The 14138-nt window shown below is 37.1% G+C and overlaps 1 protein-coding gene across 2 annotated transcripts in view; it reads right to left on the minus strand.

Moving 5' to 3' along the window:
* The window catches only part of SEL1L (SEL1L adaptor subunit of SYVN1 ubiquitin ligase), a 59668-nt gene that overhangs the window by 6014 nt on the left and 39516 nt on the right, over nt 1-14138 (minus strand). For both annotated transcript variants that reach the window (XM_024231741.3, XM_024231742.3), the window contains exons 12-20: nt 12731-12799; nt 10511-10588; nt 9384-9446; nt 7987-8074; nt 7523-7671; nt 6436-6601; nt 5815-5889; nt 4383-4555; nt 664-792 (exon numbers count right to left, since the gene is read on the minus strand). In XM_024231741.3, the coding sequence (XP_024087509.1) occupies nt 664-792; nt 4383-4555; nt 5815-5889; nt 6436-6601; nt 7523-7671; nt 7987-8074; nt 9384-9446; nt 10511-10588; nt 12731-12799 (990 nt within the window). The remainder of the gene's footprint in view (nt 1-663; nt 793-4382; nt 4556-5814; nt 5890-6435; nt 6602-7522; nt 7672-7986; nt 8075-9383; nt 9447-10510; nt 10589-12730; nt 12800-14138) is intronic.

Raw genomic sequence — 14138 nt, forward strand, 5'->3', positions numbered from 1 at the left:
TTAGGGCTTTCAGAGTGAAATGCTGTACCAGTTAATCCATTCTAGGAACTATAGTACTGGAAACAAAATATAAAGCTGGCAGAACCCAAGAGTACCTACATACCAGTATTGCCAACTAAAGTTGGTAATTTTGAAGAAAATGGGAAACCCACTTCCTACATAGGTTCTCCCATTAGCCTATTTAAATAATTCACACTATTTTTAGAGAAGAAAAGTCGGGTGGTGTTTTCAACGTAATGCTTCACTATCGGAAGAATCTGAAGTACAACAACCTGGGCAGGTTCTCAGGTTCTTCTTTCTTTTTTTTTTCTTTTTCTTTTTAAGGGACTGGTTTGAGTCATGTGATTTAATGTTTACTGAATTAAATACTGTTTCAAACTGCCGTTAGTCTCAGTTTTCCCTAAACCAGAAAACATCTGCCTCCATGAAAAATGCTTTAGCGTCAGGAAGTGTCAAACACTACCTAAAAACTGCAGTAGCTGCTTTATGCCTGCATTTATCCCTCCCCTGGTAAGGTCCTCTGGTACCTGAGCTGAGGAGAAGGGAACACACCTGATACCTGCAGGACACTCTTCCCTGTGCTTCTCAACTTTTAAAAAACAAACCTCCAGGACAGACCTTCCATCATTTATATTTTAATGAAAAGAGGCACGGACCACTTACATTTGTTTCCCGTATGTACTGCAAGAAATAGACAACGCCCAATTTGCAGAGGGCTAGGAAGACTGGAACTTGTGCATCTGGGCTGGCTTCAGCTGCCATGTCATAAAAACGTTTTGCAAGGTGAATATCCTATAATATAGGTAAGAAACAAAAATGCATTTCTTGTCAAAATAAATAAAAATATTTAGTGAACATATTAGGCAAATTTATTTTACCTTTGAGGTTTTCATTTTAAAATGAGTTTCCTTCACCTAAACAAAAATGCGAAGCTTTACTTGCGTAAAATTCGTTTAATTATCTAACTGCTTAATATTGAAAAACTTAATTAAAAAACTCATTTTCCCCCAACATAACATCTAATTTGCTGTGTAGATATGCTGGATACAGCCATATATCTATGCATTAACACTGTTAACCTAGAGATTTCCAAGGGCAACTTCTGAAACTCACACTAATTTTTTGCTACTTAAAACTTCAATCAGTATTAGCAACATCTGGTTTCAGTTTGGGACACTGATCTTCAAAGTGGGGTAGAAACACTCAAGATTTTACAACAGATGCCAGGCACGGTGGCTCATTCTTATTTTTTTTGAGACGGAGTCTCGCTGTCGCCCAGGCTGGAGTGCAGTGGCGTGATCTCGGCTCACTGCAGGCTCCACCCCCTGGGGTTCACGCCATTCTCCTGCCTCAGCCTCCCGAGTAGCTGGGACTACAGGCGCCCGCCACCTCGCCCAGCTAATTTTTTGTATTTTAGTAGAGACGGGGTTTCACCGTGTTCGCCAGGATGGTCTCGATCTCCTGACCTCGTGATCTGCCCGCTTCGGCCTCCCAAAGTGGGCTCATTCTTATAATCCCAACACTTTGGGAGAGCGAGGCAGGAGGATTACTTGAGGCCAGGAGTTCAAGACCAACCTGGGCAACATAAACTCTCTCTACAAAAAATAAGCCAAATTAGCTGGGTGTGGTGGCGCCTGCCTGTAGTCTCAGCTACTTGGGAGGCTGAGTGGGAGGAATGCTTGAACCCAGGAGGCAGAGGTTGCAGTGAGCTGAGATGGTGCCACTGAAGTCTAGCCTGGGTGACAGAGTGAGACCCTGTTTCCAAAAAAAGAAACAGATTTTACAAGAGGTACTTGCATGGACATGTTAAGGGACTCGATTCTGCAGTTCTGCAGCTTCCATATGTGCTTTTCCCTGAAAGGGATCTGCTGAGAATAGGTCTGTGTGCACAGCAACGTTTCTCTGCTTCGCTTTGCTAAAGGAAGGCACAGCCCTTATCTAGGTGCAGTGGCTCAAGACCAGCCTGGGCAAGATGGTGAAACCCTGTCTCTACTAAAAATACAAAAATTAGCCAGGTGTGGTGGCAGGCGCCTGTAATCCCAGCTACTCGGGAGGCTGAGGCAGGAGAATCACTTGAACCCAGAGGGTGGAGGTTGCAGTGAGCCAAGATTGTGCCACTGCACTCCAGCCTGGGCAACAGAGTGAGACTCTATCTCACCAAAAAAAAAAAAAAAAAAAAAAAAAAAAAGTAATGGAGTGACTGATTTTTATACATGATTATTTATTTTCATACATGATTATTCTCAAAAGCTAAACAAAAGTTCCCTCCCCCTACTCTTATCAAAGGAATACTATGCCTTTTATCATATTCTTTATTCACAAGAATTTCTATTATTAGCTATACAGTGTATTACAAATTAAATTAGAAGAACACATTTTCTTGTTTTATAAGCTATTATAAAAACAGATTAGTTATATCATTTTAATCTTGACTACAGTCAGTAAATTATTACTAGATGTACTCCATGAAAGCTATAACTTACATGTGATCTTTATATTAGTCATGTTAAACTTCACTTGAATTAAAAATAAAGTCAGCTGGGTGCAGTGGCTTATACCTGCAATCCCAGCACTTTTGGAGGCCAAGGCGCTTAAGTCCCCAGGGGTTTGAGACAAGCCTAAGCAACACAGTGGTACCCCATCTCCATTTAAAAAAAAAGACAAAAATCTGTCAGCCTTTCTGATAGAAGCTAAGTCTAATTTGGGACACTGGATGACTGGTTTGACAATAAAGAGAAGCTTCAGTTACTACATTAAGTGGCAGAGATCTTCCAGAAGTTGAATATACTGAGTTTGCTGCTCCTGAGCCTTGACTGAACTATATTTAAGTATCTAATATTAGTAATATTCTAAATATTAAGGTAAGTTTAAAATATAAATATTTACATACTGAAATTAAAAGAAAATATCCAAATGTGAACAAAGCAGCAGCATTTTGTCAAGAAAATACCGCATTAGCAAAAATGAACTTAACTTTTCCTCAATCCTTAGGTCAACAAAGGGCCTCTAAGTGACACAGGAAGGAGTATAATTAGCAGCCTATTTCGTAAGTCTTGGTAAAGCCTTTTGTACTCTTCCTAGAAAATGAGAAAAGTGAAAGGCTCCAGTGTCAGGGAATGCATGCTTTCACAAGTCTCTGGTTTCTAATTCTTTGCTTTCAACACAACTGAAGAGGGACCTATCAAGTAGTCAGGAGACTGATCATTAAAAATAATTTCTAATGACAAGTCACTCTGATTTTTGGCATCTAACTCTTAAGGTAGTTTGAAGAATTAAGTGACCATGCTATAGTGAATCTCTTCCAATTTTCACATAAGTATTTATATGAATGACATTCTAGTCATACATTTAAAAAAATGAAAAACAGAATTAATGTGAAATCTACTCAATTTTTAACAAATACTCCATTTATCTCATTAAAAGATGCATTTTCAATTAATAATACAAAAAGCAAAATTTTATCAAAACGTTATTTTGTAGATTTGATCAACAATGCATTAACTGACCAGTTGTGACTAGTAATATCTCATGAATTTTTCTTAACACTTAGATCACTGGTAATAAAATTCAAAATGAATTTATACACTTGTTTGTTTCAGGTAAGTATGATAGAGTAATCAATAAAAGACCTAAGCATTAAAAAGAATACATTAGTATTACATTCTACAGAAGTCGTGGTAGAAAACATAAATTTAGGGAAACAGGAAAAGATGTAGCTTTCAATTAAAAAACTTGCTTGTATATTTCTAAAAAATTAATAATGGTAGGTGGGTATTAAATTATTGTTATTTAGATTCTATTGGATATTTTAAGGGTAATCAATTTTATTTAAAAATGTTAATGCTTAAAATAGCTGGAACTTAGACCCTTTGAAACTTAAGAAAAAACTTAAATGCCAACTTAAAAATGTACAAGGGGGTCCGGAGTTTTTCCAAATTCTTTTGAGGGCACATAGGAAAAACCTTAAGTCATGAGTCCAGAGAATGACAGACTTCATTAGGAAAGTATAAGAATCAGAAATAAATTTATCAGTAGAATACATTTAATTCATTTCAAAATAATTTGAAAAGAATAGAATTTGGCTGAAGATGGACAAATAGTTTCTCAAACAAGTAGTTATCAGCAGAGGAAGCACTGCACTTCCATTTTCATGAGTCTGTCTTCAGCTTAATCCCTAAATAAAACAGCATGGATAGCAGTATCTGTGGGTGCCGGAAGACGAGAGATGGAAGGGCAGTCTTCTGAAATATTACAAATCAGTCCCATAATTTAGTGGCCTGAAATCCAACTGAATGTCAAGGAAAGTCTATTTTCTATACAAATGCAAGTATTTTCCCCAATCACAATTATATGATTCAAACGTGTTTGGAAGCCACACTCACCTGTTTAATGCCCAGTCCTTTCTCATGCATATATCCCAGATTAAACATAGCTTGTGCACTGTGTTGCTGTTCAGAAGCCAGACGGTAATGAATAAATGCAGTTTCATAATCTACATCGGTGCCAAATCCATAGAAATGGTAGTCTCCGAGCTTAATTCTAGCCACAGTATAGCCTTAAACAAAAGTTAAATGCAGAACTGCCAATAAATAAAGTATGTTTAAAACGGACCAAACTTTTTTCTCCTCCCATTAACATGCTTACATAAAACAAAGAATTTTAATTCGTAGTACACAAACTTTGTAACAAATCCTTTCAGTCAAGTTATAAAGTCCAGTAAAAATTTAAACTAGAAGTGTAGCTCTTCTGCAGAAGGCTTTGGAATAGAGAGAGGTAAAACCAAGTTGGTGTGTGTGTAGGGGGACAGGTTTAATATCCCTAATTCAAAAAGCTGAAATCTGAAATGCTCCAAAACCTGAAACAACATTCAAAGGTCATGCTCAAAGGAAACGCTCACAAGAGCATTTCAGATTTCAGATTAAGGATGCTCAAACAATATGTATGTGCAAATATTCCAAACACACAAAAAAATACAAAAACATCCGAAATCTGAAACACTCTGGTCCTAAGCATTTCAGATAAGGGATACTCAACCTGTACTCCCTTCTTTCACAAACACTCCTATGTAAATGATCAGGCTCTACTTTATAATGTCATTTACATTTTAAAATAGTCCAGCTTGACCATTTAGGCTTGGAGAAGGAACAGGCAGAGAATGTTGAAAGGAACATGTATAAAAAATAAATATTCAAAAGAAAAAGAAAAGTCTCTTAGGTTTCACACTAACGTTCTATCATATATTCTATTTAATTCTCATTTCACACAGTATACTGGCCTCAAACTGGAAACCAAAGAGTGAATTATAGCTTGATGGAAATGTGTAGTACAAAGACTTTACAACCCAATTTAGAAACTCTGGCTCTAGAAACTTCTGTTAAGAATAAATACCAATAATATGCAAACAAATTAAGTCACAGTATCTCTGCTTAATTAATTATTTTATTTTTTTGAGAAGGAGTCTCGCTCTGTTGCCCAGGCTGGAGTGCAGTGGCATAATCTGGGCTCACTGTAACCTCTGCCTCCCAGGTTCAAGCGATTCTCCTGCCTCAGCCTCCTGAGTAGCTGGGATTACAAGCGCCTGCCACCATGCCCAGCTAATTTTTTTGTTTTTTTTAGTAGAGACAGGGTTTTACTATGCTGGCCAGGCTGGTTTTGAACTCCTGACCTCAACTGATCCTCCTGCCTTGGCCTCCCAAAGTGCTAGGGTTACAGGCGTGAGCCACCGTACTCGGCTTCATGATTTAATGTTCATGGGAGATAAACAACATAGGGAGGTCCGTGGGTGAAACTCTTCTCTTAGAATTAATCACTCACCTTGAGAGGCGGCCCTGTTCCAATGTAGCAAAGCTCTGGGATAAGTTTCATTCTCACCTACAATGGTTGCTTCTCCTACAGGAAAACAAATGAAATACAAATCAGGCATTAAAGAAAAGGCACTAGACTTAATTTTCATTTGCAAAGTAGGGAGGATAGGTGAAGCATAAGTTAAACAAGAATCAGGATACAAGAATTAAAACAAATACTGAAATTAATTACTGAACTAAAATAAAACATCCAAAGAAATCACTGGATGCAAGAGGGCACTACTTTGTGAAACATGTTGAATCTATAGAACCAATCATGAGACTATTGAGCCACTTTTCTACACAGTGTTGGGAAAATGGCATTTTTGTATCCACTGTATTTTGAAAAATACATTTATGCAAAGTGCTTAATTTTAAAATGAATGTCAAATCCATTTCTACAGTCAACTCGTTATAAAACTAACTTTGATGGCTAAAGTAAAATATATTAATAACTTAAGCCTGTGTGTTCAGTTCCAGTTACAATAATAAAGAATGTTTCCTAGTAGCTTTTCTTTTTGAATACATTAAACACTTCACTGGTGTGAACTTGTACATTCTAAATCTAAGGCAGGACTAAAATGAACCTTACTCTGATCAAGAATAAAGGCTGCATTGCTTTGTGCCACTTCATAGCCCTGTTCAGCCAGGAGGAGGTACTGGATCACTGCAGCATTGTAATCGCCATCTTTATAGCTGTTATAGGCAGTCATAAGCCTTTCAGACCAACGGCCTCGTTCACATACATTCTTAAACAACTGTGTGAGGTGGGGGAAAAAAAAATCAGTAAAAGAAAATAAAGATATACCAGAAAATCACTTATGCACTTTGGTTACAGATGACTATTAAGCTTGCTCCTTCAATTTCTGGCAGCTTTCTTGAATAGACATAAAAGTTTGAGATACTTATTTAAAGTTTTCACTTACTCTTTAGAAGTCAACAGGTTTATAAAAAAATAACAGTACACAATTATTGTACTAAAAAAATTACCATTTACTCTGCCCGGGCACTGTTGTAATGATTTATGTATATTACCATTCTTAATCCTCCCATGAGGTTCATGAGGGACCACCCTAGGAGGTAAGTCCTGTTAAAAGCCCCATTTGACAAGTGAGTAAACTAAAGCGCAGAGATTTAGAAACTTTGCTAAGCATTTATCAATGTTACTCTAAAGTGCCAGGTCTAAGAGAGAGCTAAGAGAAAATTTCCAATTAGGAGATATTAGCATTCCTTTTTGGAACATTCATTCAACTTCTTTTTCTTTTTTTTTTAAGAGATAGGCTCTTTCTATGTTGTCCAGGTTGGTCTCGAACTCCTGGGCTCAAGCCTTCATCCACCTCAGCCTCCTAAGTAGCTGGGACTATAGGCATGTGCCATTGTGCTCAGCTTATATATTTTTTTGATGCTGATTATTATCAGATACTGTCTTAGGTGCTAGAGATACTGCAGACACCAATATCTCCCCTTATACAGTTGATTCTAATAGGGAAAGACTGAATAAGTAAGTATAATAATTACACACAGACCCCTCAGTCTTCCCTCAGCATATCAAAGCTAGGTAGGCTGAGTCTAGAACCATAGAAGAAAACATACAAAAAAAAAAAACCAGAATTGAAAGCGCAGACTTTCCTGCTGGGCAAATCAACTCCCTACACACAAGCTGGTAGAAAACACCTTACCTCCACTGCTGTGTGACATGATCGCATCACACCGGTGCCACTGGCATGCATCTGAGCTAGGTTATAGAAAGCCAAGATATGGCCTCCCTGAGAAGCTAAATTAAAATACTTCAGGGCCTGTTTATAATCTCTCTTGACTCCAATGCCGTCTGTAAGAAAAAAAAAATTACACGAGATAATAGACTTAAGATTTAGCTAAGTATCAGAGAAGGCTTATATATGAGGAATAAAACTCTAATGAAAGAATTCTTACTGAGTAAATATGTGAATCTAATACAAATTAACATACTGATACAGATTAATATAATTTACAATGAAAAACAAGATGTACAAATCATTGAACTGGGAGAACATTTAACCAGCCAGAATTTGATAACACCCATTTCCATATCATAATGCCATCTAGTGGAAAACAGCTTAATTTAGATCTTGGTGTATCCATCATTAATTCCAGTGTTACTTACTATAGTACATGGAACCAAGCTGTAGTTGCCCATCCACCCAGCCTTGTTCAGCAGCTTTCTGGAAATACTTAAGGGCTAGATCATAATTCTGTAGAAAAAGATGTCATATGATGAGAAAGCTCAAAAGGCAGACATACTAAAAAGTTAAGAGATTTATTTAAAAAAATGAACAAAGCATATAAAAAATATTCCCAAAGAGCCATTAAAAAGACCATTTTCTAATTCTTATAATAGATAATAATATACATTTAAGTCATAGGGGGATTAATATTTAAGGTGGTGAAGAAAAGTAAATAGAGTTTTTGTGAAACAATTTGTATGCTGCTCTCAGAAAGCACAAACACTAGAACATCAGACCAGGAATTAAGAAACAGTCAATCTTCTCTGCTAACCAATTAATCCTTTTTAAACCTCAATTTTCCTAAAATTAAAGAAAGAAAATTCTCTCCTTATTCATTTATTCCGTGTACCTTACCAAACACTACATGATTATTATACCTTCAAAGGTCATGTGTATTCAAGAAGAAAAGTTAACATAAAGGTTACTACTGAATTTTAGTGTCCTAGAATGACTAGAAGGCCTCAAAATGAGAACACATTGCTGTCTTTTGTGTTAGAGAATACCTACAGATATTAAAAATCTAGCTGTTAAACCTAGCTCTTAGTTTCAGCCTCAAATTAAAAGGATATATTACTTGGAAAGATCACATAGAGAAGGAAACTGCAATGTGAATCCAGGGACATCCAACATGAGGAGGCTGCACAGAAGATGAGATGCAATGGCCAAGGAAACCCAGACACAGACAGAACACCAGGGAAGCGAGAGGTCAAGTGAGGTAGAACCAAAAAATGTCAATTGGACCGACATTTAGGTTACTGGTGATCTGTACAGAGAGTATAGTTCCATGAAGCAGAAGTTCGATTGCTGAGAATTCAAGAGTGAATGACAACAGCTTAGTTTGACTCTGAGCGAACGGCTGGGAGAAGACAGGTGGTAGCTAGAAGGGGCAAAGGGCAGAACAGAAAGCTTTCCTCCTCCTTAATGGAAGGCAGTTATGCATTTTGTCAGGCTTGAGTAAAAAAGTAGGCAAGGAGTTGTTTAAGTCCTGAGAAATGGTTAGAGCAGGTGGGGTAGAGAGCAGAGATGGAAGAACAAGAAACAGCTCCACACCTCTGGGAGAAAGTGCCAGACACAGAGCTGTTCTAAGACAGTTAGTTGAGATGGTGTCTGTTGGGTGTGGAGTGGTAGTGAGACAAACTCAGACAACAGGAAGAGGTTCAGCTTTGCTTACAATGGAACAGCCCCACCTGGGCTGACTGGAAGCTAATTAAGGAACATGTCCCTACCTCTCCAGCTGACTGCTCATTAAAGAGAGAATGTCAGACTGAACACTTACAACTTGAACTCCTCTCCCATAGAGGTAGGCCATTCCAAGCCCACTCTGTCCAACTGGGTTGCCCTGCAAAGCAAAGAAATCAGACAAAAGAGTGAAAAGAATTCATTCAAAAATAGGCAAGAATAAATAACTGCAAAATAAATCATTTATAAGCATATTCAAAAACATGTCTTAGTACTTTTCAATTCAAAACAAAACTTTCTTCTTCTCATCAGACTAAACATAATATTGACTTTAGATAGGTGGGGGCTTTGGGTAATTTGCTGAAAAAGAGTAAATAGTAAATTCATTTAGAATTAAATTTTGTTGACTTACTTTATGACCATCTGTACCATGAATTTACGACATAAAGCATCACTAATGTATTTCATCAAAATGAAAGGCAGGTCACATTTTTGCAGTTTTTCATTGGTAACATCCCACCCCAATAAAGAGGGAAGATATCATGGAACATCTTGTAATAATAGCATAATCATGTAATAATAGCAATGCTGCTATCAGGTGACAAAGATATACTTAGGATTATCGGAGTGTCATGGAACAAAGAGAATCACTGTTTTGGGACTAGAAAGAAAAAAATCTAGAATTTGCCTAAACTTAGAGGGACAGAAGACATCTTTAAAAAGATTGTCACAGCATTCCTTTGGGAAGCATTCAAGTGATATCTGGAACTACAGTAACATGTATAATAGTTGACAGAGAGGTAAGTGTACATACTGAAGATATATAAGATTTTAGGTACTCATACGCAGTTTTCTGAGCCAAAGAAAGCCTAAATTATGTACTATGATTATCAAAAGTACCCTATTATGTAAGCTTTTAAATTTCACGTTGTGATACAAATAGGGTAGATTATATAAGTCCAAGTTCCATTACTAAAAATCAGTATTTCCCCGATTAGGAAACTTCTCAGTGAAACTTAACAATTAAAAATCAACAACCTGGTCCCTAAAAAAATTGCTTTTTATCGGGAGGGCTTTAATACATTCACATGAATCATACTTACTATGCAGTTTCAATAATGTATAGCATGAGTTGGTTATGATTAACACTTTAATATAACAAACACATTTATTAAAATATTAGTAATATGGCACACATTTCAGTACACTGAGACAAAGCCTTACCATGTCAGCAGCTTTCTTAAAGTAGTGGAGAGCTGTCTCATTACTCTGAGGTACAATGTCACTTCCTTCAGAATACATCTGGAAAACAGATCCTGATTTCAGTAAGAGCTGTAACCCTCTCTCCAATTACATTTTTCTCCTTTCTCATCTCCTTTGGGTTTTGTCAGGTCTCATTAAATCTTTCCAAAAAATTTAGAATTCCCCACAGGATATTTTAGAATTAAAAGCAAAGGCCGGGTACAGTGGCTCATGCCTGTAATCCCAGCACTTTGGGAGGCCAAGGCGGGTGGATCACCTGATGTCAGGAGTTCGAGACCAGCCTGGCCAGTATGGCAAAACCCTGTCTCTACTAAAAATACAAAAATTAGCCAGGCGTGGTGGCATGTGCCTGTAATCCCAGCTACTCGGGAGGCTGAGGCAGCAGAATTGCTTGGGCCCAGGAGGCTGCAGCTGCAGTGAACTGACAGCTTACTACTGCACTCCAGACTGGGCCACAAAGCAAGACCTCATATCAAAAAAAAAAAAAACACAAAAAACAAACAAAACAAAAGAATTAAAAGCAAACTCTTAAAAGCAAACATTTTAGTAATATTTTGTTGCCATCTCAAATTTATGACTTATTTATAAACATGAATACATAAAATCAGCTCATATATTAGTCTCAGAAGAAATCTTTAAGCCCAACATGAATCATTTTTCTCATTCTATTCCAGGGCAGTCAAATGGTTAGTAAGTTGCTTAGGATCAGATCAGTGATTCAACAAGGAAAGGGGGAGCTGCTTGCAGCATTCATTCTTCTTTCTCCTCTACCACTACTTTCCCCAGGATAAGATCACAAGTGGGTCTTAAGCTCAGGAAATGAAGTAACTAAAAGGCTTACTTGAAGAGGGTTTAAACACTAAACAATTAGAGCATCAGGTATGGAGAATGATAAAGGGCCAAGAGAAAGAAAAACAGAATGGTCAAGACTGTCTTTATTCACATACATGTTAAAGAAACAATAAATTTAAAAAATAGTGACTGTATTTTTTAAATAAATTTTAATTAATTTTTAAATAAATTTAATTAAATTAATTAAATTTTTAAATAAATTTAATTTATTTAAATTTAAATTTAAATTTAATAAATTTAAAATTAATTTTTAAATAAATTTAAAGACAGTGACTGTAATTCAGAGCAAGAACCAAAAGAGGAGGAATGAAACGTTCTTAAATGCTTAACAAAAACAGATGGGAAAAACCAAGTTCTATGCTATGGAATAGCTGGAATATTTAAATGTAGTTACCACACCCCAATTACTAGTATGATCATGAGGCAAATCATGATGAAATTTCCCTATTGTAAAAACCTCTGTGATATATTCCATCTAAACTTCCTTACTTTAGGATTTAGTTATAAGTGAAAATACCCATTGATTTATACTATGTTTCAAAATAATGAAAAAGTTTTGAGATTCTTCCATGACATATGGAATTTATTTATAAAATTTCTAGACTTAAATGTTCTGTTCCCTTGATTGAGAACATAGCTACAATGAGAAGAGGTGGGTCACGGCTATCACATTTAAGACAATTAAAAACTCTGCAGATAAATTTCAACAAACTCTAATTGCCTCTTCAGCATGGAAGGAAACAGGCTACTGTGAGAGTCTTAGCAGAAAAGCGCACAGCATCAAGAATACATTCCTCACTATTGCATACAATACACAAAAAGTAGGAGCTCAGTGACAGCTAATTTCAATGAAGAATTAACATACTGATGAGCAAACACTATCTTTTTTTTAGACGGAGTCTTGCTCTGTTGCCCAGGCTGGAGTGCAGTGGCGCAGTCTCAGCTTACTGCAAGCCTCAGCCTCCCAAGCAGCTGGGACTACAGGCGCCCAACACCACGCCTGGCTAATTTTTTGTATTTTTAGTAGAGATGGGGTTTCACCGTGTTAGCCAGGATGGTCTCGATCTCCTGACCTCATGATCCACCTGCCTCAGCCTCCCAAAGTGCTGGGATTACAGGCGTGAGCCACTGCGCCCGGCTGCAAACACTATGTTATATTTAAGTTGCCTAAGAGAATGCCTCAGAACAGCACTTTCAGATATAATAGTCTCGCACTAGAAATTTTACTTCCAATTTATTTTTCGTAAATTGTAGATCCTGAACACAATACATGCTAATTATGCAAACACCTCTTACTATTACATAAAACATTCACAGGATGTACAGTACCTTTCCCAAAAAGGCCATGGCATGTGAATTGCCAGCATTTGCTGCTAAATTGAAGTAGTCAAATGCTCTCTATGAGAAAACAATTTATTAAAATAATTAGTTTTTAACAGAATCTGCTTTTGACTTTCAGCCAAAATAATTATTTCAGGAACATTTAAAAAATCTTGTTATATTACAGTGCTTTAAAAACAAGAATACCCAGTTGCCAATATTTTGAAAGAGAAATCAGTACATCTAGAAGTTTTATTTTACCAAATAACAGTACCATTTATCATTAAGTCACTGCATAATTATACATGCAAAGAAATTTCTTATGTTGCCTAAACTTAAGGTCCAACAAGCCTCCTGTTATTTACAGGCAAAGCGAACATCAGCCTGCTTAAAAGACATTTAAGAGCAGCTTGACTTCTTTGGTCTATTTCTCTAACGATAACCTGGGAGAAAGGAAAAACTAGAAGTCTTTCTAAGACGTGGAGCATATTTTCATTGTTGTCTAAAGGAATACATTCCTCTCGTACTGTTTAGAGAAAAATTCTTGACCCCTTGACCCTACTTAAAAATCACTTAAGTAAACACACTAGCATCAGCAGAAATTCATTATCGCCACTATCAACTGTACTGCCGCCCATTTTTGTTAAGGACCTTGTACCATTGGTTATTCCTCTTCCTTTCCTTGCTGACTTAACTTCTCCCTCTTTTGGAACCAGCTCCCCCTCAACCACATTCTATAATCTCATCATCAAAAAATAAAACTCAGCAGGGTGCGGTGGCTCTCACCTGTAATCCCTGCACTTTGGGAGGCCAAGACGGGCAAATCACTTGAGGTCAGGAGTTCGAGACCAATCTGGCCAATATAGTGAAAGCCCGTCTCTACTAAAAATACAAAAATTAGCCTGACACGGTGGCATGCACCTGTATTCCCAGCTACTCAGGAGGCTGAGGCAGGACAATCACTTGAACCCAGGAGGTGGAGGTTGCAGTGAGCCGAGACTGCACCACTGCACTCCAGCTTGGGTGACAGAGCGAAACCCTGTCTCAAAATAAATAAATAAATAAAATAAAATAAATAAAAAATAAAACTCAAAACAAAACACACAAGATACGTATCTCCTTTAGATCCCCAATTTCTCTCCAATGATGACTGTTCTGTTAGCTACTTTCCTTCACATACAAGCTTCTAGAATAAATTGGTGACATGTACTTCAATTCACTCTGCAATCTAGTCTTAATTGGTTTCCATACACTACAGCAAAAAGACAGCTCATCAAGGCCAGTGATGACCTTCATACTGCCAATCTAAATTTCAGCTCACCTCACTCCACCTTTCTCTGCAACACCTGGCAGAGTCCATCATGGCTTCCTTCTCGACAGACTCTTAGCTTGGCTAACAAGATGTCACACTCTCCTG

This window comes from Pongo abelii, chromosome 15 (genome assembly GCF_028885655.2).
Source record: "Pongo abelii isolate AG06213 chromosome 15, NHGRI_mPonAbe1-v2.0_pri, whole genome shotgun sequence".
NCBI classification, from domain to species: Eukaryota; Metazoa; Chordata; class Mammalia; order Primates; family Hominidae; genus Pongo; species Pongo abelii.